Here is a 20855-nt window from a genome sequence, read left to right as displayed (position 1 = left end):
CGACAAGGTCGTCTTTGTTAGTAATTTGATGCAAATGTAATAAGTATAGTGTTATATATAAATAAATTAAAAAAAAATTAAATATAAAAAACTTAGGATATAAAACGCAGGATTTACGATACAGATGACCGTTAAAACCTTTCTTTTACTGTCTATGGTTAAAACGCGTCATCATTGTCGGTGAAAAGGGTCCGTTGAAAGGGTGCATTTTCAGTGCTTTTCACTGTCAGTTTAAATATAATTTAAAATTAATTATTATTTTATTAATTTACTCGATATTTTACAGTGCTTTGTCAGCTTTATCCCAATGTTCACTTCCCCATTTGTTGTACTGTAAGTTTATACATTATTCTCCATTAACTACATTAATTGCAATGACCTCGTGGAGCGTTAGGCGGCGCTGAACATCATGAACAAACCCGCGACAGTCCATTTAAAACCCAAGAGAAGAAGGAGTGGAAGAACCGGAGAAGACTGTTAAAAGTGCGTTCATTAATTCAATTTTAAAATGAGTCGCACGTATAACGATGAGCTTCAGTATCTGGATAAAGTCCACAAAAACTGCTGGCGGATTAAGAAGGGCTTCGTGCCTAATATGCAGGTAAATCACGTGTCAGAAACGCAAACGTGTAACGTTACACTTATGATTCAGTGACGCATATAGAGAATCTAATTAGTAGTACTCAGTTAATTAGTACTTTACAGTACAGCACTTTGTGTCTGATTGAATTAGATGTTGAATAATGTTTGTTCCTCAGGTGGAGGGTATTTTCTATGTCAATGATCCACTGGAGAAGCTGATGTTTGAGGAGCTGAGAAACGCCTGTCGCGGTGGAGGTGACGTCACAAAGTTTTATTGAGCCATTTGTACAAACAACCTGGAAATAAGAATATGCTTTTGCATTATAACAGTAGTGTGAAGAATTTCATTTACATAGACCTTTTTGCCCTAAATCAAAGTTTGTAACATGGTGATTAATCTCAAAGCTGATTGGCTTAGAAATTAAGCCAACATAAATTGCAATTGCTCATTTGAATAGAACATATAAAATGTGAGTCAATATTAGTGAAAGATACTCTTGACCTGTTTTCACAGGGTTTGGTGGTTTCTTACCGGCCATGAAGCAAATCGGAAACGTTGCCGCCCTGCCGGGAATCGTACATGTGAGTTAAATTAGCAGGATTTATCATCACATGAAATGCATAACCTTGCTTTCAGTAAAAAATATAAACCTCTATCTTACCTTTCAGATGTCAAAGTAGCGCAGAAACTCAAGATTGTCCAAATAAAAGTCCCTAGCAAAAATAAATATAAATCTGACAATTACTAATTTTGAAGTTATACAACTTATTTGTTAAACAATCAATCAATAACTATCATTTATAAATATCTACTATATAAAGCTACTACTTTGACATTTTTTTAATAAGGTGTTTAACTTTCGTAGGTCAATTTTATTAATTACCAAAATGCGGGTGCATTTGAACCGATGGTTAGTTGATAAACAACATGGATATTTTTTTACTTAACATCAGGATTTTAGATAAAAATTTCGGATAATAGAAAGTATACATTTTAGTCCCCCCCCCATCATTTTAAAGTGTCTCTATTATGGATTTTAGAAAATGACCTTTCATGTAGTGTGTAACATCTCTCTAAGTGAATGAAAACATCCTGCAAAGTTTTAAATCTGAAACTGCACCGTATATAAAGTTAGTTGCTGCGTCCCAATTCGCCTACTTATACTACGCCCTAAAAGTATGAACTCTTTTTGTGAAGAAAAAGTACATACTTTTGAGTGTGTAGCAAAAGAGTAGGCAAGCTTTGGGACGCTTCATGTTCACTGCATTTGTTGCTGCTTACGGTTTCCTCCTGTACATCTGTTCTCCAGCGGTCTATCGGCTTACCCGACGTCCACTCCGGATACGGGTTTGCCATCGGAAACATGGCTGCGTTTGACATGTCGAATCCGGATGCGGTGGTCTCTCCCGGTACGTACTGGATCCGCATCATCCTTATTCTAGTTACATTTTATAAACACATATGTGAATATCTGAAAGTGAAACCGAACTTCTGTGTATTTCACAATGAGATTCTTTCTTTCATTAAAATTATGAAAAATAAAAATGCAAAAAAAACTTTTGCTACAATATAATAATACGACTAACCCTAGCCACCATCATTTTCCAGTTTTTCTTTTCTTTCTTTCTTTTCTGCAATGCACTTTTGCTCCTGATCCTATTGTCATAGTGTAATTATATATTTTTGTTGCCATGTTGTTTTGTACATGACAAATTGTTCAATGGAAAAACAAACAAAAAAGATTCTTCAGATTCACGATCGATCGGTTACGCTCAGGGTTTGAAATTAACTTTCTAAATTTAAATTGAAGGGCTCATTGTGTGTGTGTGTGTGTGTGTGTGTGCAGGTGGAGTGGGGTTTGACATTAACTGTGGCGTGCGACTCCTGCGAACGAACCTGGATGAGTGTGACGTGCAGCCGGTGAAGGAGCAACTGGCCCAGTCCATGTTTGACCACATCCCCGTCGGAGTCGGGTCCAAGGGCGTCATTCCCATGGGAGCAAAGTAAATATGGCAAGCCGTTTTAGCTTAAATTGTATCTAGCGTTACTCGTCGTAAGTGCATTTTTACTCAAATTATATACAAATTTGGATTTTCATTTATCGGCCAGTATATAAATGATCGGCTTTCGAATATAAAGGGTGAACGGTATTGGCCAAAATTTTAATATCGGTGCATCCCTAGTAATAATGTAGTTTCTCCAGGACAATGAGGAATATATACTCCTAATACATAATCCTAATTATGTTATTCCTTTAATAAACATACCGTATTTTCCGGACTATAAGTCGCTCCGGAGTATAAGTCGCATCAGCCCAAAAATGCGTCATGACGAGGAAAAAAACATATATAAGTCGCACTGGACTATAAGTCGCATTTATTTAGAAATTTATTTAACAAAATCCAAGACCAAGAAAAAGTTATTTAAACAGACTTTAATTCATTAAAACAGAAGGCATTTAAGTTATTCAGCTACACACAATAGCACAAAGAACAACAGGCTGAATATGTGTCCGGTATGTTGTTAACGTAACACATCAACAGTTAGCTACACAATAGCATAAAGAACATACCTGAGAGGCTGAATAGGATCAAATAAAAATAAATAAAAAAAAACATAAGACAGCGAGTCCTACAGTTATCGGTAAAGCAATTTCACCAAGCTCCCGCGATCTTATTCCACATCTCTGAAGAGAGATTTTTTCAGCGGTAAAACTAGCTGTAGTCTAGAGCGCATAGAGCGCTCTCTCGTGGCTGTAGACGGAGAATGATGCGTTCACGTCATACCACAAATACATGAAAAACTCGCAAATAATAATCTGGGAACGTCAACGATCCTGTGACGAGTAAATCTTGGTAATTTTGATATATAAGTCGCACCTGACTATAAGTTGCAGGACCAGCCAAGGTATGAAAAAAAGTGCCACTTATAGTCCGGAAAATACGGTACATATATATACTGATAAATTTTTTTTATATATATATATATTTTTTTTTAAATCAGTGCCACATGACTAGAAAAATCAGAAAAAGAGATTCTTCAAGGGAAACTAGTTTTATAAAATCTGTAGTTTTTACAAAAGCCCAAGAGCTGTTGAAACTCCGCCGGATAATTAAAAAAAAAAATGCTTTTTTACAGTTTGATTAAAAAAAAGTCTAACATAGATTTGAGACTTTAATTTAAGTAGTATATAAATAATGCTAAAATAATAGAGTTTCACACTCAGGACATAGCTCTAATGGCACAGGCTTTAGTGTGTGTGTGTGTGTGTGTGTGTGTGTGTGTGTGTGTGTGTGTGTGTGTGTGTGTGTGTGTGTGTGTGTGTGTGTGTGTGTGTGTGTGTGTGTGTGTGTGTGTGTGTGTGTGTGTGTGTGTGTGTGTGTGTGTGTGTGTGTGTGTGTGTGTGTGTGTGTGTGTGTGTGTGTAGAGATCTGGAGGAAGCGCTAGAGATGGGTGTTGACTGGTCTCTGAGAGAGGGATACGCCTGGGCCGAGGATAAGGAACACTGTGAGGAATACGGCCGGATGCTGCAAGCCGATCCCAACAAAGTCTCGTCCAAAGCCAAGAAGAGAGGACTGCCACAGGTACACACACACATTTACAAAAACTGCAGCAAAACATTAATATCAGACGCTGTGCTTGTGTGTTTTACGGTTGTATAAAGTAGCGATGCACTGAAATTTCAATAAACGAAAATATTTGGAATTTAAAAAAAAAAAGAATTTGAAACCGACAGAAACATGTAATCGATCGATCAGGTTTCGGCTGCGGAGAGACGTAAACAAATTTTTTATTTATTATTTTAATATTTTATTATTATTACTATGATTATTTTTGATCATCTTTTGTACTATCACTGTTTAATTAACAGGTTACAATAAAATTAAAATTAAACTATGTCACCAGGGTTAAATTAACACCCGGGTTAAAATCAAGTGTTGGGGAAACGCAGTCAAATCACGAGCCAATTTGACTCGTTAATTGTTATATTTACTCGCTTTGCTGGGAAGTTCGTGTGAGACAAATCTGCACAGATTTAGCAGAAATACTCGTGAGTCATCATGATATACTAAATACAGCGTATTATACAGAATCTGCTCATATCTGGCTTTACTTGAACACACACGTCACTACACAACAAATAACGGCTCGCTTGTTCATTTGCATTGAAGCAATAGCGAAGACTAAAAAGCATTCGGTGAACAGAAAATACATTGATATTTTCCAACATCCTACTAATCTGTCCACCGAAAACACATTTATGGTGAGGAGATGCCAGGATCGAGAGATTGTCAAAATAAAAGTCCCATGTCCCATTAGCCATTTTCTTTAAATAAATCTGCCAACTCATTGTCAAGTTTCATAACATTATTTGTCAGTCAAATAGTCAATATGTATTTAAATGTATAAGTTACAGTTATTCAGTTAAATAAGAAGTTAATGTATGAAATCCAAATTTTATAATATATATATATATAAGCTTTGATGTAGTTAATCTTTTTTTAGTAGTAAAAACACCGGCCAGTAGTAAAAGTTCTGAACGGCCAGCAACTTAAAAACAATTAGTAATTAGCCAAATTGGCCGGTGAGTGAAAATTAATTCAAACCCTGAATGTCACGTAACGTTACATTTACTTCAGGAGAGCCATCCAAGCTCTATAAACTAGAGAAGAATAACACTATAAAATATTCATTACATTTTTACTTAACCGGTTGTCTTCATTATTTAATGTATGTTTGAATAAATCTAAAAGTTATTACAACTGCACCATTTAAATGTTTATATTTCAACTACGAGTTGGAGTAGAAACATATTAAGTTGATATAAAATCTGCCTTATTTATATAAAGCAATTTTGTATTATTTGATTCATTAATTGATTATTAAATGTGTTTTGGCTTTTGCCTGAATGAAATCTGAGAGCATCACTGGTGTAAAGTCTTGGTTCTCTTGCTGTGGTGTAGTTGGGGACGTTGGGTGCAGGAAATCACTACGCCGAGATTCAGGTGGTGGATGAGATCTATAATGATTACGCCGCAAAGAAGATGGGCATTGACCACAAGGGGCAGGTGTGTGTGATGATCCACAGCGGCAGTCGAGGCCTCGGCCACCAGGTGGCGACAGGTGAGCATCAACTGAATTTAAAGCGGCCATATAACGCTCTCACATACTCTTGTTTTCAGGCTCTACTAGAACAGGTTTTCTTGCTTGAATGTTGATAATTTTCCTCATGTTCTCCATTGTTGCGGCTCCTCTCTTCCCAGTCTGTCAGTAACGCCCTGTTTACTTCCTGTCTCTATGAAGCCCCTCCTTCTGAAAAGCACACTGTGCTCTGATTGGTCGGCTGGATCAGTGTGTTGTGATTGGTCGAGCGCTTTGAGTGTGTTTGGGAAATGTCCCGCCCCTTCAGACTGTTAGCTAAATGTACAACATTCTGTAGTCCTACCATGAAATCGAGTCCACTATAAACCATTAACGCGTACGATTAATTTTTGTCCAGCTTTAACACGTTAAAATATTTAACGCAATTAACTTAGCATTCGTTCTTTCTGTCATCCTTTAGCTAGCATTATATGATCTTATTCATGCAAGTGCTTTTAAACCACTCATGCGTGACAAGACAAACGAGAACGCGCTCAGTGAATTTCCTCCTGACACACACACGACGCACAGAAAGACGCGCGCCAGTATCGACTTCTTTCGCGCTTGAACCCATGGCAATTTAGCCCTATTTTATATTTTTATACTTTATATAAGTTTCAACACTACTAACTAACTCAACCAGGCCCCGCCCCTTTATTTCCCACCCTTCTATTGGTGGATCTTATGTGAGTGACAGGTTGCCCCGCCCTCGTCATCAGAAGAGAAGTCGCTCCCAAGAGGGAGTGGAAGTTATTTTGTTCAAGATTTTGAGGCACATGAATTTTAAAAAAAAGTGCATGGATAAATCTTTTAGAAAACGGCAATATTCCATAAAAAAACAAGAATCGTCAATTTTGATTTCATGCTGACTTAATTGTAAACAAACTGATGCTCACTTTATATTAAATTAGCAGACGCTTTTATCCAAAGCGACTTACAAATGAGAACAAGAACAGTAGAAGCAATGAAACTAATATGTAAGAGAGCTATGAGCCTTCCCAGTTTAATCTAAAGGATCCGAAACTTTCACACGTTAAAAAATAAATACGACCTCTTGTTGTCAATCACGTTTACACACTGCCTCCGAAACTTCGTCCGTCATAAAAATAATTGCAGACCTGACAACCTGTACGCATTTTGACCTTCAAGTTCGCTGGTACGATTTGTCACTCTAAACTACGCAAAAACCTGGTGACGCACCTCTCTGTTCACACGCAGTCCTCAAATCAAGCAACAGCAAAAGAAGAGGAGTTCGACCAATCATAGCGCTGGGTTCATTCCACAAATAGCAAGCGGGGATGATTGACAGATGCGTATGAACTATCATTAAAAAGAGACTGAAATTGGCCGTCTGACTGATTCATAAGTGAGGACAGTACAGTAACAGTACCGATTTTCTGCGTTTTTCGCATTTTTAGGTGTTTTGATAATTCAGAGCCACCGAATGACGAATACGAAAAAACGCATATGAAATTTTTTATGTTTGTAATGTTTAGATGCTCTGGTTGCCATGGAGAAGGCGATGAAGCGAGATCAGATCACGGTGAACGACCGTCAGCTGGCCTGCGCTCGCATCTCGTCCCCCGAGGGGCAGGATTATCTGAAGGGCATGGCGGCCGCCGGGAACTACGCCTGGGTCAACCGATCCTCCATGACCTTCCTCACCCGACAGGTCAGCCCAAACACTGGTCACAATAAAGAGAGTTAAAATTCTGTTTTTAAACCCTCATGTCGTTCTCTATATCTTTGAAACGCATATGAAGATATTTTTAACGAAATCCGAAATTCACGTTAAGACTAAACCGCTCCATTCATATGTATTGGTTTTACTATCACTTTATGAACTTTCAGACGCATCATTTGCTTAAAGTCCCCCTGTAGTCAATCATTTTATTCATTAAAACAACATTTAAACGTTTTTTCCTTAGTCTTTATGCCTTAAAATATCTTGACTGTAACTCGACACCCTTGCCTCATTTAGTATTCGCAGTTCTATGAATATGCAAATGAGCCCCGCCTCCACTCCCTCACTCAGAGATCCACTCGTTGACAATCACACGTTGATCTGATTGGTTACAAGGTAGTTTGTGACGTCAGAAACACCGGCGATTTCAAACCGTGTTTTTGAGACTGTCTTTGGTTCACTGCAGTTTTAAGGAGGAAATACTCAGCAATGCTGTCGACTTGTGCTTTAACACAAATCATGTGTAAATTCATATAAAAAAAAACATTAAAAACCACAGGGGGACTTTAACTTTTGATAGTGTTACTATTGCATTGTGGGATACAGTGTGCTCCAATTGCACACGACACATGTAGCTATTTTATGCATACAGAACATCAGCATAATGTCGTTCTGAAGCATGTGACGCAAGCTTCGCTGTTGAACGTGTCCGTACTGACCTTCACCGCAGGCCTTCTCTAAAGTCTTCACCACGACCCCAGACGACCTGGACATGCACGTCATCTACGACGTCTCTCACAACATCGCCAAGGTGGAGGAGCACATGGTGGACGGCAAACAGAAGACGCTTCTCGTGCACCGGAAGGGTTCGACGCGGGCGTTTCCTCCACATCATCCGCTCATACCTGTCGACTATCAGGTGTGTGAGCAAACCCTATTCAGACACCTTCTACATTTCTCACATTATCACTGTTTATTCGCTAGAAAACGGTAATAAAATATGAGGGAGTTGATATTTCACTGGTTTTGTTAGACTCTCACACATGAATTATGTTGAATATCGGTCAGCTGTTAAATTTAACTACACAATTAGATAATACCAGTTTAGCTCAACCAATCACCAAGCAATGCTTCATGTTGTTCAGTCTGTGTGTAAAAAGCTGCATTAGTTATTAAAGTAAAAACACTTCAGCAAAACATGATCAGCTCACGAAGTCTCGGAATCATTTTTTGTTCCAAACTTTTACTGGTAGTCACTATATGAATAATTATGGGTATAATATGTCACAGTTTACTTTATTTTGCTATCCTCACTTACATAAATGAACTTAGTGTCCTGCACACACTAGTAAAAATGATATCTGGTGTCGGAATCATTTTTGGTTTGACTATGAACCAAATCAAACCAGAAATCAAAGTGAACTGCTTTTATTTAAATTCTTCTTCCTTGTGAATGTGCAAAACCTTCTTTCTTTTCAACGTGTTTTCCTCTCCTACAGCTCACGGGTCAGCCGGTTCTGATCGGGGGGACCATGGGCACCTGCAGTTATGTGCTGACGGGCACAGAGCAGGGCATGACCGAGACGTTTGGCACCACGTGTCACGGAGCGGTGAGTGACTCTAGTTTACGCGTCAACTCACAATATAGATTGTTGACATGCACCAATGCTATATTTTCAAAATGTCATAATCATTTGTAAGCAAACAAGTATTCATTACTTTAATGAGCTTGTTGTATCTGCATTAAATTATTACATTGTATAAATTAAATTTTTAGCTAACTTTGATTTTGTATTTGTACACATTTCTGAAATGCAGAACTTATAGTTTCCTCTGATAACAGAATATGGACTCATTAGGGGTGTAAATCGGACAGTTTATCACGATATGATATCGATTCTCTCAGCCAACAATACGATATTTGCCAATACCTCAAACAAAATTCTGCTCTGCGATTCAATTCAGGGCAATATCAATTGATTTATCGATATTTAGATATTATGTGCCAAATTTACACAACCAGTTACATTTTTATTAACTCACAAATGCAACCAAAATATAAAACATTAACTTTATATTAAACTCTTTGAAAATCGCACACCCTCTCCCAAATAGGACGTTTACAACAGACGAGTCCATTTGCAAAAAACGGATAACTTTGTTCTTGTTCAATTTTGTGATTATTATTAAAAAAAATTTTGTGCATTCCAAGTAATATCAATTAAACAGCAGCTGGTTTGTTTTAAATAAGTAATAATACCTTTAATTTTGTGTTACCTGGATTTTTTTGAAAGTTCATTTAGCAAAAGAAAATAACTCCACCAGTAATTCTTTGGCAAAAGCAGATAACTCCACATTTCATGTTTCAGAGTTAAACAAAACCAAGTAATTGCTATGATATATAATGAAACACTCGGTTAGAACTCGTGCACTTTCTGTAAAGCTGCTTTGAAATGAAGTGCATTGCTAAAAGCGCTATTCAAATAAATGTGAATTGAATTGTTTAAAGCAGCTTTACAGTGATAGATTACAGTAACAGAGATTGTTAGGCTTTACAGAAGATCTAGAATAAAGTTATTGTCCAGCTAAAGTTAGTTTTGATTGATTCACTTCCATTGTAAAGATCATTAGTTAGTTATTAACCTAGCGGCCGCTAACACAGACCGTTCTAACCGGAACGGTTGTGTGTTCTGGCCGTTCATTTACTCAGGAACGCAAACTTTGAAATAGGCTCCAAGTATGTGCTTGTCTGATGTGTTTGTGAACGCTGTAGGGTCGAGCTCTATCCAGAGCCAAATCCAGACGCAACATAGACTTCCAGGATGTTCTGGATAAACTGGCAGACATGGGCATCGCCATTCGAGTCGCGTCACCAAAGCTGGTGATGGAGGAGGTGAGACCGCTCCACTCTCAGTGCAAATTTAGTGTTTATTTTTTTACAATTATATTTTATGTATTTACGCCATGTCAGCAACAAGGCTTTTTTCATGGCGAAAACAGAATATAAGACATTTCAGATTTTACAAGATAGGTATTCTAATACATTAAATGAGATACTTTTTTAAAATGCTTCAGTTAAACAAAACGAAAGAATTTGTGAGCATTTATTGGTATAATTAAATATAAATATTTTTAATAAAATAATTTAACTGTTAACTATCATTTACAGTGCTTAGCATAAGTGAACACACCCATGCTGAAGTTGACTAAAAAGAGGAATAAAAAAATCATCTTTTGGAAATTGATCTTAACGCCTTAATTTTAAAAAAATGAGGAAAAATCCAACCTTTAAAGACACCAATTTTCTTTGTGAATGAATAATGTATCGTAAATAAATAAATGTTCTTCCTTAAAATACAGAGTGCATAAGTCAGGACATGTTGGGATTAAAATATCCCACATCATCACACTTTCCATAAGATCATCTCTCAATGCAAATCATACCAGCTATTAGGCTGACTGAAATAACACCATGCCGATCTCTAGGTATGATGAAGAGTGTGTGATGATGTGGGATATCTTAATCCCAAAGACCAAGGGAACTTTATCAGGATGCATATTATCCTGGATCCATGAAATTACTGGCCTTTAAAAATAAAAATCTGCTGTCTCTATGGGAATTTAACATAGGGGTGTCCTGACTTACGCAACCTGTATTTTAATGAAGAACATTTATTTATTTACGATACATTATTCATACACAAAGGAAATAGGTGTCCTTAAAGTTTGGCTGTTTCCTCTTTTTTTTAATTCTTTTTAGTTGACTTTGGCATGGGGGTGTTCACTTATGCTAAGCACTGTATTAGCAGATTTCTAAGTATACTCCAAAGAGCAGAAACGGTTGTTTTATTTATTTTTTAGATTTGTATGATAGTTGTATTTTCTTTTAAATCACAATAAAATGCTTTGAGACCTTATTTTGTTTAACTGTTAAGCTAGTAGAGTAGCGTTAAGTCAGCAGTTTGCTTTTTTAAATGACACGATTTATATTTTCATATTTATTTTTTCAATAATCATTCTAGAATAAAACGCATTGAATATTTCTGCTATTATATTCAACTTGTTTTGTGACCTAAATAGGAAGAAATTGATTTATCGTTGTAATTTTTATTAGTAGACCTGGGATTGAAGACTTGATCAAGTAGAATTGCCATTAAATTGGAAATTTCATCTGTTTGTATTTTTTTTAAAGGGGTCATGACATGAGAAATCAAATTTGCCTTTATCATTTGAAATATAAGAGGTTTTTGTACCATTTAAACATCCTTATTATAAACAGCAGCTGCATCACAAACTGCAAGTAAATGATTTCATAAGTTTCGTCTGTAAATGATGGTTCCCTTTCGAGAGGTCTCTCCTATTGCGTAAGTAGCTTACGCTATGGGAAAACTCCTTTTCTCGAGAATATTGAAGTCTTTATGTAAAACGCATTGCAGCTGCACAGCTGACAGCAATGAACGAAGGCAGCTCGGTCATTGGCTGTGCTGCGGCAACTTGCTCGAACCAATGACGGGGCGACTCTGAATGCGCGACCAATGAGCGCGCTTCGCGCCCACGCGCGTCAGAGCCCGCCAAGATGGGCGTGGCCAAGAGCTATATATTGGGCGCCCCGTCATGAGAGTTCTTTAGATTTAATCTCCTTCAGCGAACACCTTCTTCGCTGGATCCTCCGGATTATTGAAGCTTCGCCGTCGAAAAGCATACCAGCGGGATTTGCTACGAGGACGTCGGCACCTTCAGCCGCCTTCTAACGCGATCCTACTGAGCCATCCGGCGTACTGCTCACGCAAGTATTTACATCTGTTCGCTCTGCGACACTTGTAAAAGAGCAAATTTTCCAAGGCGTTGTTTCAAATGCCTTCCTGCGCGTCGTGCAGGCCCCTCGGCAAAGGCCTTCTCCCTTCTTCCCGGAAGTTCACGACGAACTCACCAAGTCGTGGAAAGCCCCCCACTCTGCGCGCCTAAAGCCTTCTTTTTCTTCCTCGCTCTCCTCTGTGGACGGCGCGAAGGAAAGAGGCTACGAGGGAACACCGCCCCTCGAGGAGGCCGTGGCCAATCATCTCTGCCCGCCCTCCACCACCGGATGGAAAGCCAAAGCTTCCCACCCCTCGAAGCCCTGCCGCACTACTTCAGCTCTCGCCGGTCGCGCCTACGCCGCCGCCGGCCAAGCTGCATCAGCGCTTCACTCTATGGCGGTACTTCAAGTGTTCCAAGCCAAGCTTCTCCGCTCTATGGACGAGTCTGGCCCCGAACCCGAAGCCTTTAAGGACCTACGCAGCGCGACTGACATAGCCCTGCGAGCCACGAAGGCCACCGCCCAGTCTATCGGCCGTGCCATGGCTAATTTGACTGTTCTCGAGCGCCATCTGTGGTTGACTCTGACTGAGATGAAGGACGCGGATAAGGCGCCATTTCTCGACGCGCCTATCTCCACCAGCGGGCTGTTTGGACCGGCGGTTAAGGGTTTCGCCGAACGCTTCACTGAGGCCCAGAATGCTTCACAAGCTATGCGGCATTTCCTGCCCAAGCGCTCCAGCTCATCGCAGAGCAGACAGAGGCCGCCGCAGCCGCAGCGGGCTAGAACAGCCCCCACCGCCTCTCAGCCCGCGCCTCAGGCTGACGCTCGACGCCGCTCGCGCTCTCACAACCGCAAGCCGCCTTCTGAGCGACGGGGTCCTCGGCCCAAGATTGTGCTGAACCCCGAGCCTCGAAAGCCGTCCTAGCCACAAGAATGAAAAGAGAGAGTGCGTGTCTCGCAAAAGCCGGACCACTCTCTCTGCAAAAGCTCAAGCATTACCCAGTCCCCTTACAGGCGGCTGGATATGTTCATACAGCAGTCAATGGGCCAGTCACAGAGCTCGCTCACCTGCAAACAAACGCCGTTTTTACGGCGACGCACAGAAAACACAAAAAGAGTCTTTTTCTGCCTGTGTCACTAAGGGTTCACATGTCCACAAGGTGTGCATTCCCAGATACTGTCAAAACAGTGCCAAATTCATTCCCAGCTCAAGCTGCGCACCCCATGAATGTAGATCACGTGCCTACGGTCATGTACGCACCACTACACACAAGCACTGTTCACACAGTTATAAATTCATCCCCAGTAAAAGCGGGAAACATTATAAAAGTGACGCGTGTGCCTACCACTGTTTATGCACCCCCACTTATAAACACTGTCCTTACAGTGTCAAACACAACCCCAGCCCAGGCTGCGAGTTTTACAGACACAGCGCGCGCTGCTGTAATCACACACGCGCCCATTCACTCAGCTGCTCAGCGCGCGCCCGCGCCTCTGAGAGCTATGAGCTCAGGCGATTCGCTGGCCGGGTCCCTGCGTCACAGCGGCCCGCCCCTAGCCTGTATTCAGCCCATATCTGTACACGCAGCGGCATGGGAGAATATTCCAGATATGCCGAAATGGGTATTGAATATAGTAAAGCACGGATACTCGCTCCAGTTCGCTCGCAGACCACCACGTTTTACGACTGTGGTCGAGACGAAAGTGAGAAAAGAGTGCTCACATGTTCTACGCACCGAGGTGCGCAAACTAATAGAAAAGGGTGCTGTGGAAACTGTTCCCCCCTCTCTGAGCGAGGCAGGTTTTTACAGCCGCTATTTTCTCGTCCCGAAAAAGGATGGCGGTCTCCGCCCCATCCTAGATCTCAGACACCTGAACAAAGCACTAATGATTCGCTCGTTCAGAATGTTAACAACCAAGCATATCCTCGCGCAAGTACGCCCAGGAGATTGGTTTCTCTCAGTGGATCTGAAAGATGCTTACTTTCACATTCCAATAGCGCCTCATCACAGGCCGTTTCTGAGATTCGCTTTCGAGGGACAGTCGTACCAGTACACAGTACTTCCGTTCGGCCTGTCCCTGGCTCCCCGTACATTCACGAAATGTATGGATGCAGCACTTTCCCCCCTAAGGCGAAGGGGAGTGCGAATACTGAATTATCTCGACGATTGGCTGATTCTAGCACAATCAGAGAGTCAGTTAATAACACACAGATCTTGGATTATCAGCCATTTAGAATGCCTGGGTCTAAGAATCAATTTTGCAAAAAGCATACTATCTCCCAGCCAGAGGATTTCTTTCCTGGGAATAGTTCTAGACTCGATGCAAATGACAGCGCGTCTCTCATCAGAGCGCGCGCTCACCATCCGGCGCCTTGCAACATCATTCAGGGCGGGCGCGCTCGCCCCCGTCAAGCGGTTTCAGAGGATGCTCGGTCTCATGGCCTCAGCATCGGCCGTACTCCAGCTAGGATTGTTGCATATGCGCCCTCTCCAACGCTGGCTCAAGAGCCGCGTCCCTACTCACGCGTGGCGTTCGGGCCACCTTTTAATCAGAGCGAACCACGGCTGTATAAAAGCCCTGACGCACTGGAAAGCCGCCGACTGGTACCAGTCAGGCGTGAGTCTGGGTGTGAACACAAGGAGAAAGATGATAACGACAGATGCCTCCAAAATAGGTTGGGGGGCCCTTTACGAGGGCAGGCCTGTCTCCGGCTTTTGGTCAAACCCGGAGAAGCGCCTACACATAAACTGTCTGGAAATGAAAGCGGTCGCTTTGGCTCTCAGAGCCCTGCTCCCACAGCTAAAAAAAAAACACGTCTTGGTCCGAACGGACAACATGACGGTAGTATCGTACATAAATCGCCAGGGTGGACTCAGGTCGAGCTCCATGCATTCAATGGCCAGGAGACTCATTTTATGGTCCCAGCACAACTTGCGCTCGCTGAGAGCAGCGCATGTGCCAGGTGCCCTGAACCAGGGGGCGGACATGCTATCCAGAGACAAAATTCTCCCAGGAGAATGGGCTCTCAACCCGCTGACGATTCACTGGTTATGGAAAACCTTTGGCAAAGCGGAGATCGACCTCTTCGCCTCCAAGGAGAACGCGCACTGCCCTCTTTTCTTCACGAAAAGCATGGATGCGCTCGCCCAGAGCTGGCCGAGCCGTCCCTTATATGCCTTTCCCCCGATCGCGATGCTACCGCAGGTCATCAGTCGGGTCAGAGAGGAGAAAGACGCAGTGCTGCTGATAGCCCCACTCTGGAAGAACCAAACATGGTTTCCAGATCTGATGCAAATGCAATCTGCACCACGGCCGATTCCACTGAGGCCAGACCTCCTCAGTCAGGCCAACGGGATGATATTTCATCCCCGCCCCGATCTGTGGGCCCTTCATGCATGGCCCCTCAACGGGTTCCCAGGAACCTCACGAGCGGAGCACTAAAAACCATCGCTGAGGCGCGGGCGCCCTCCACGAGACGCTTATATGCCCAGAAATGGAAAGTGTTCAGTGTCTGGTGTAATGCCAAGGGCCTGAACCCTGAAACATGCGAGATTACGAACGTACTCGCTTTTCTACAAGGGCTTCTGGAGGCGGGCCGCGCCCCCTCCACGCTCAAAGTATATGTGGCGGCCATCACAGCATCACACGACCCTGTAATGGAACGTCCATTGGGAAGAAACGACCTAATTATTCGTTTCCTAAGGGGCGCTAGGAGGATGAACCCTTCACGCCCCCCCTCAGTGCCGATCTGGGACCTAGCTACTGTCCTAGACGCTCTTAAAGGGCCTCCGTTCGAACCACTCCGAACCGTGCACCTTAAACAGCTCTCGCTCAAGACTGCGCTCTTGCTGGCACTCGCCTCGGTCAAGAGAGTGGGCGACCTGCACGCGCTTTCGACAAGCGCTGCCTGCCTAGAATTCGGACCTAACGACTGCAGGGTCGTCCTTAGACCGAAACATGGGTATATTCCTAAAGTGCTCACCACTCCCTTCAGAGCACAGGTTATCTCCCTAACTGCGCTATCGTCCCCAGCAGACGAACACGACGCTAATCTACTCTGCCCCGTTAGGGCTCTCAGAGTGTATTTGGAGCGTTCTGCCCTATTCAGACAGACAGAACAACTGTTTGTATGCTTTGGCGGCCGTACGAAAGGTTCCGCCGTTTCAAAGCAGAGAATCTCTCACTGGATAGTTGAAGCTATAGCGCTGGCTTATGAAGCTAAGGGACTTCAATGCCCCTGGGGAGTCAAAGCACACTCCACCAGGAGTGTGGCTTCTTCCTGGGCATGGTCGAGCGGGATACCGATCGAGGATATTTGTGCGGCGGCAGGCTGGGCCTCACCGTCCACATTTATCAGGTTCTACAACCTACAGGTCCCGACACTGCATTCCAATGTACTATCAGCATGATGCTAGTTGAACTACGAGTTCGTATCTAGATTATGTATGTGCTTGTGTCACACTGAGCGCCTTCTAGCCGCTCTGTATTCTTTCCCACATATAAAGCTCGCCTCTGCCGGCTAGTTGGATGATAACTTTGCTTTTTTAGCTCAGGCACCTGCCTCTGGCTATCATAAGGCGAAGTTCAGCACGCACGGCGTTTTGCATGGTGTTCCCATAGCGTAAGCTACTTACGCAATAGGAGAGACCTCTCGAAAGGGAACGACTCGGTTACTAACGTAACCTCGGTTCCCTGAGAGGAGGGAACGAGTATTGCGTAAGCTGCCGTGCTTGTGCTTGGTTAGTTCGCTTCAGTCGTTTTAACCTAAAGAACTCTCATGACGGGGCGCCCAATATATAGCTCTTGGCCACGCCCATCTTGGCGGGCTCTGACGCGCGCGGGCGCGAAGCGCGCTCATTGGTCGCGCATTCAGAGTCGCCCCGTCATTGGTTCGAGCAAGTTGCCGCAGCACAGCCAATGACCGAGCTGCCTTCGTTCATTGCTGTCAGCTGTGCAGCTGCAATGCGTTTTACATAAAGACTTCAATATTCTCGAGAAAAGGAGTTTTCCCATAGCGTAAGCTACTTACGCAATACTCGTTCCCTCCTCTCAGGGAACCGAGGTTACGTTAGTAACCGAGTCGTTTTATATGGGTAATGTTTCCTGTGCAGTGACATTAGCCAATCATAACAGTGGAAAACAGTGAAAATAACATGTTTTCTGGTGCAAAAAAATGTTTAACATTAAAAGTGAACCTCAAGGAACATATTATAATAAAACTAAAAAGCCATGTCATGACCTCTTTAATCAACTAATTTGTAAGCATCCGAAAAAGCTGAAAGTAGAATAGCCGTTTGAAAAAAACATTAATTCACAATGCACGCTTTTAACACGTGTTGTTGTCTTGCACATCAGGCTCCTGAATCCTACAAGAACGTCACAGATGTGGTGGACACGTGCCATGACGCCGGCATCAGTAAAAAGGCCATCAAACTCAGACCCATCGCTGTGATTAAAGGTTAAAACATCGTGACGAAGGGCCTAATACTCAACGCAATCCGTTTCCTATGGCGTTAAAGACTGAAGATTCGATTGCTTCTCATATTTCTGCACTTATGAAGGTGGAGTGGCTCAAGTCAGCGTTATTTGTGTTTCGTTTGGGGTTAAAGGTAAAAGGTTTTCACTTACAGCTGATTAATTTGTGTTGAATCAACTACAGCTGGAAAGCACACTGAGATTAGTAAATACTTTATTGGTCATGACAAAAGATCCACAAAAGGGAGTGAGAGGGGCGTGTCCCAGCATATCAAAAATAAATCAAGTTTACAGTCTACCTTACATGTCTTTCTCTCCTCTTATTTGGCATAAACAGTGGGCTTGATGAGCGGGACTGAGTAACAGGTGTGTGTTGGGTAAATCACAGCAAGTCTGAAGCAAAGACTCATGGATTATGAGAGAAACAATCTTTAACAGTCATAATGGCAAAGTGCTTCATCCATTTATATTGGGATACCTTTTTCCCCATCATGATTCTCAATCTCAACCATTAAAGCCAGTGTGATTTGCCCAAACATTTCCATGTGTCCTTTGATGGGTTTGTATCTGAAGTGGGATCCAGGGATGAAAGGGGTTAATACATGTGCAGTGTCTCACAAAATCCAACACAGATTGTCAAAAATGTCATTCTAACAAGACTCTATGATGAGAGTTTAAATTAAATTTCCCAACAAAATGATTCCTAGCAGCGTAACCCAAACGAAACATTCACACTGCAGATCCAAGGATCAAAACCACCTCGTAGCATTTTCACAGTCAGTAACATTACACGTATTGCATATTTCAAATGGGCTTTAAAGGCATTACACGACAGCGAATCGCAAGACTGTGACGGAGCGGATAAACAGTTAGTGTTCAGTTTGTTCTGACACGATATGCAGTTACAGTACAGCTCTGATGGGAATGCCAAAGTACACGTTATTTATGGAAAACTGGGGGATTGCTGATAAATTAACAGTTTTGGAGAATTGGAATAAAAATAAACTGAAAATAAATGCAAAGACCTAAAATGATTTGCCAGGTTGAGCCCACATCAAGAGCACTTCCATTTGTTAACCTAGTCACGTCAAACTAAAACCTATGCTTCATTTCTGGAAGTAAAAAATTTTTTTTAAATTAAATCGACCCTTCTTAAACTGAAAAATCCGGATTTCTCAAGCGCACACAAAAAATAAACATTTCATTAAATTCATTCTAGTAATTTTCTGTAACATTTAAGTCATATTTCCAAACAATTAGCATTTTTTCCTGTATATTTCAAAGGAAAAGTATTAAACTCGAGACTTTCCCTTGAAATTCTGTCCAGGACTGAAGCCCCGCCCACCCTCACAAACCCCACCTACTCTCCGCCTCATCCAATCGCAGACCAGTCCAGGTGGCTGAACCTCTAATGGAGAGCACAACTCTGATTGGGCCAAGGTCAGTGTGGGGGCGTGGTCACTGTCACGTGACAGCCAATCCCTACGTGACTCCTGTTGGGCGTCCGTGTCCGTGGTTAAGCTTCTTTAAGTGCAAAAGTAGCTCCTATGCTAAGCTCTGTCATTATGGTGGTCTGTAAGTGGCGTCGACTGCCGAGCCCCTGAAACGCTCCGCTTGACAATTCCAGTTTTAAAGTTTGGCCTGCTGGAAGAAAACCTAAACACACACAGGACACAGCATGTTAAAAGTCACATCCAACATTTATTCTCTAAAAAAAAAAACATGAATTAAGTGTTTCAACCATAAATCCCCTGAAATACCTTCATGTAGTTCTTCAGGACCTTGACGTCCGGCTGCTGAAGCACTTGACACAGTTCCTAAGAAGAAAAAAAGTTTAAATAAATCAGATATTTGACTAAAATAAAAGTGCCATCATAATACTGCTCTTCCGATATTTAGGGACTAATACCATCAAAAACATATTGTTGCCGTAACTTAAGCAAGTAACAAAAAAAAGTGTTCAAATCTAGTTGTTGGTCCCCCTGTGGTTAAAATCAAGCGTTTAATGTTGTTTTTAATATGCTTTAAGCATATGCTACCTTGTAACCAATCAGATCAACGTGTGATCGTCAACGAGTGGATCTCTGAGTGAGTGAGTGGAGGCGGGGCTCATTTGCATATTCATAGAACCGCGCATACTAAATGAGGCAAGGGTGTCGAGTTACATTCAAGCTATTTTATGACATACATTTTTTTTCCCCAAGGAAAAAACATTTAAATACAGTGCCTAGCATACAGTGGGGAACTTTCCATAAGATCATCTCTCAATGCAAATCATACCGGCTATTAGGCTAACTGAAATAACACCAGGGCGATCTCTAGATATGGTGAAGGGAATGTGATAATGTGGGATATTTTATTCCCAAAGACCAAGGGAACTTTATCAGGATGCATATTATCCTGGATCCATGAAATTACTGGCCTTTAAAAATAAAAATCTGCTGTTTCTATGGGAATTTAACATAGGTGTGTCCTGACATATGCACTGTATTTTAATGAAGAACATTTATTTACGATACATTATTCATTCACAAGGGAAATTGGTGTCCTTAAAGGTTGGATTTTTCCTGATTTAAAAAAAAAATAAGGCATCAAGATCAATTTCTAAAAGATTTTTTTTATTCCTCTTTTTAGTCAACTTTAGCATGGGTGTGTTCACTTATACTATCCACTGTATGTCAATTTGGTGATTAATATTTAAAAAGCATGTCTGTCTAACTCTAATCAATTGAATTCATTAAACTTTTAACAATTTAATAAATTGTTAAAACTACACCATTAAAAGGGCCTTATGAAATGTTGTCTGTGTTGTGATTTAATGCAAATTTGTATTTGTCAAAAACAATGGTTAAGAAATGAAGGCATAAAGCAATTTAAATCAATCTTTTAAAATGTAATCAAATGAAAACTTAAAGTGCTCCACAACAGAGGTTTGCTTTTTAAATACTTTTTTTTTTTAATATATTTCTTAAAAAAGATTTAAGAATTTTAGGGTTAGGGTTAATAATTATATTATTACTTTGAGAGGTACATTCTGTATATATTTTTTGTAACAATTTCTTAAAGTAACACCGAACTTTAATTTTTGCGGGTTGTCGCGAAGAGCTTTGAGTTTGTTTGTGTGTGTGTGTGTGTGTGTGACCATAGTCTTCTCAAATGTAATGGTGAAA

At 41.5% G+C, this 20855-nt stretch overlaps 2 protein-coding genes across 2 annotated transcripts in view; one reads left to right on the top strand and one right to left on the bottom strand.

Annotated features, from left to right (window-relative positions):
• Positions 1–170: 170 nt before the first annotated feature.
• On the top strand, positions 171–20482 carry rtcb (RNA 2',3'-cyclic phosphate and 5'-OH ligase). The gene is made up of 12 exons (XM_077232047.1): positions 171–601; positions 759–837; positions 1097–1164; positions 1893–1992; positions 2430–2586; positions 4011–4167; positions 5548–5707; positions 7222–7397; positions 8140–8328; positions 8909–9019; positions 10183–10302; positions 17566–20482. Exons 1-12 carry the CDS (start codon positions 509–511, stop codon positions 17671–17673), a joined length of 1518 nt encoding a protein of 505 aa, XP_077088162.1. The 5' UTR covers positions 171–508; the 3' UTR covers positions 17674–20482.
• Positions 17883–20855, bottom strand: part of xpot (exportin, tRNA (nuclear export receptor for tRNAs)) — a 33142-nt gene continuing 30169 nt past the window's right edge. Inside the window, exons 24-25 of the mRNA XM_077232044.1 lie at positions 19446–19502; positions 17883–19341 (exon numbers count right to left, since the gene is read on the bottom strand). Coding sequence (XP_077088159.1) covers positions 19315–19341; positions 19446–19502 — 84 coding nt within the window. The 3' untranslated portion in view covers positions 17883–19314. The remainder of the gene's footprint in view (positions 19342–19445; positions 19503–20855) is intronic.

Source organism: Siphateles boraxobius, unplaced genomic scaffold, assembly GCF_051911475.1.
Source record: "Siphateles boraxobius isolate OS27281-9 unplaced genomic scaffold, OSU_SipBor_1 162, whole genome shotgun sequence".
In the NCBI taxonomy this organism is placed as follows: Eukaryota; Metazoa; Chordata; class Actinopteri; order Cypriniformes; family Leuciscidae; genus Siphateles; species Siphateles boraxobius.
Note: the sequence above shows the minus strand (reverse complement) of the source record. Positions and strands in the feature narration are given on the sequence as shown.

Excerpts from the sequence above, each read along its gene's own strand:
- rtcb (XM_077232047.1), top strand. The coding sequence starts at position 509 with ATGAGTCGCACGTATAACGATGAGCTTCAGTATCTGGATAAAGTCCAC. Across the intron at positions 602-758 it reads GCTTCGTGCCTAATATGCAG|GTGGAGGGTATTTTCTATGT; the intron begins GTAAATCACGTG and ends TTTGTTCCTCAG. Across the intron at positions 1,993-2,429 it reads GGATGCGGTGGTCTCTCCCG|GTGGAGTGGGGTTTGACATT; the intron begins GTACGTACTGGA and ends GTGTGTGTGCAG.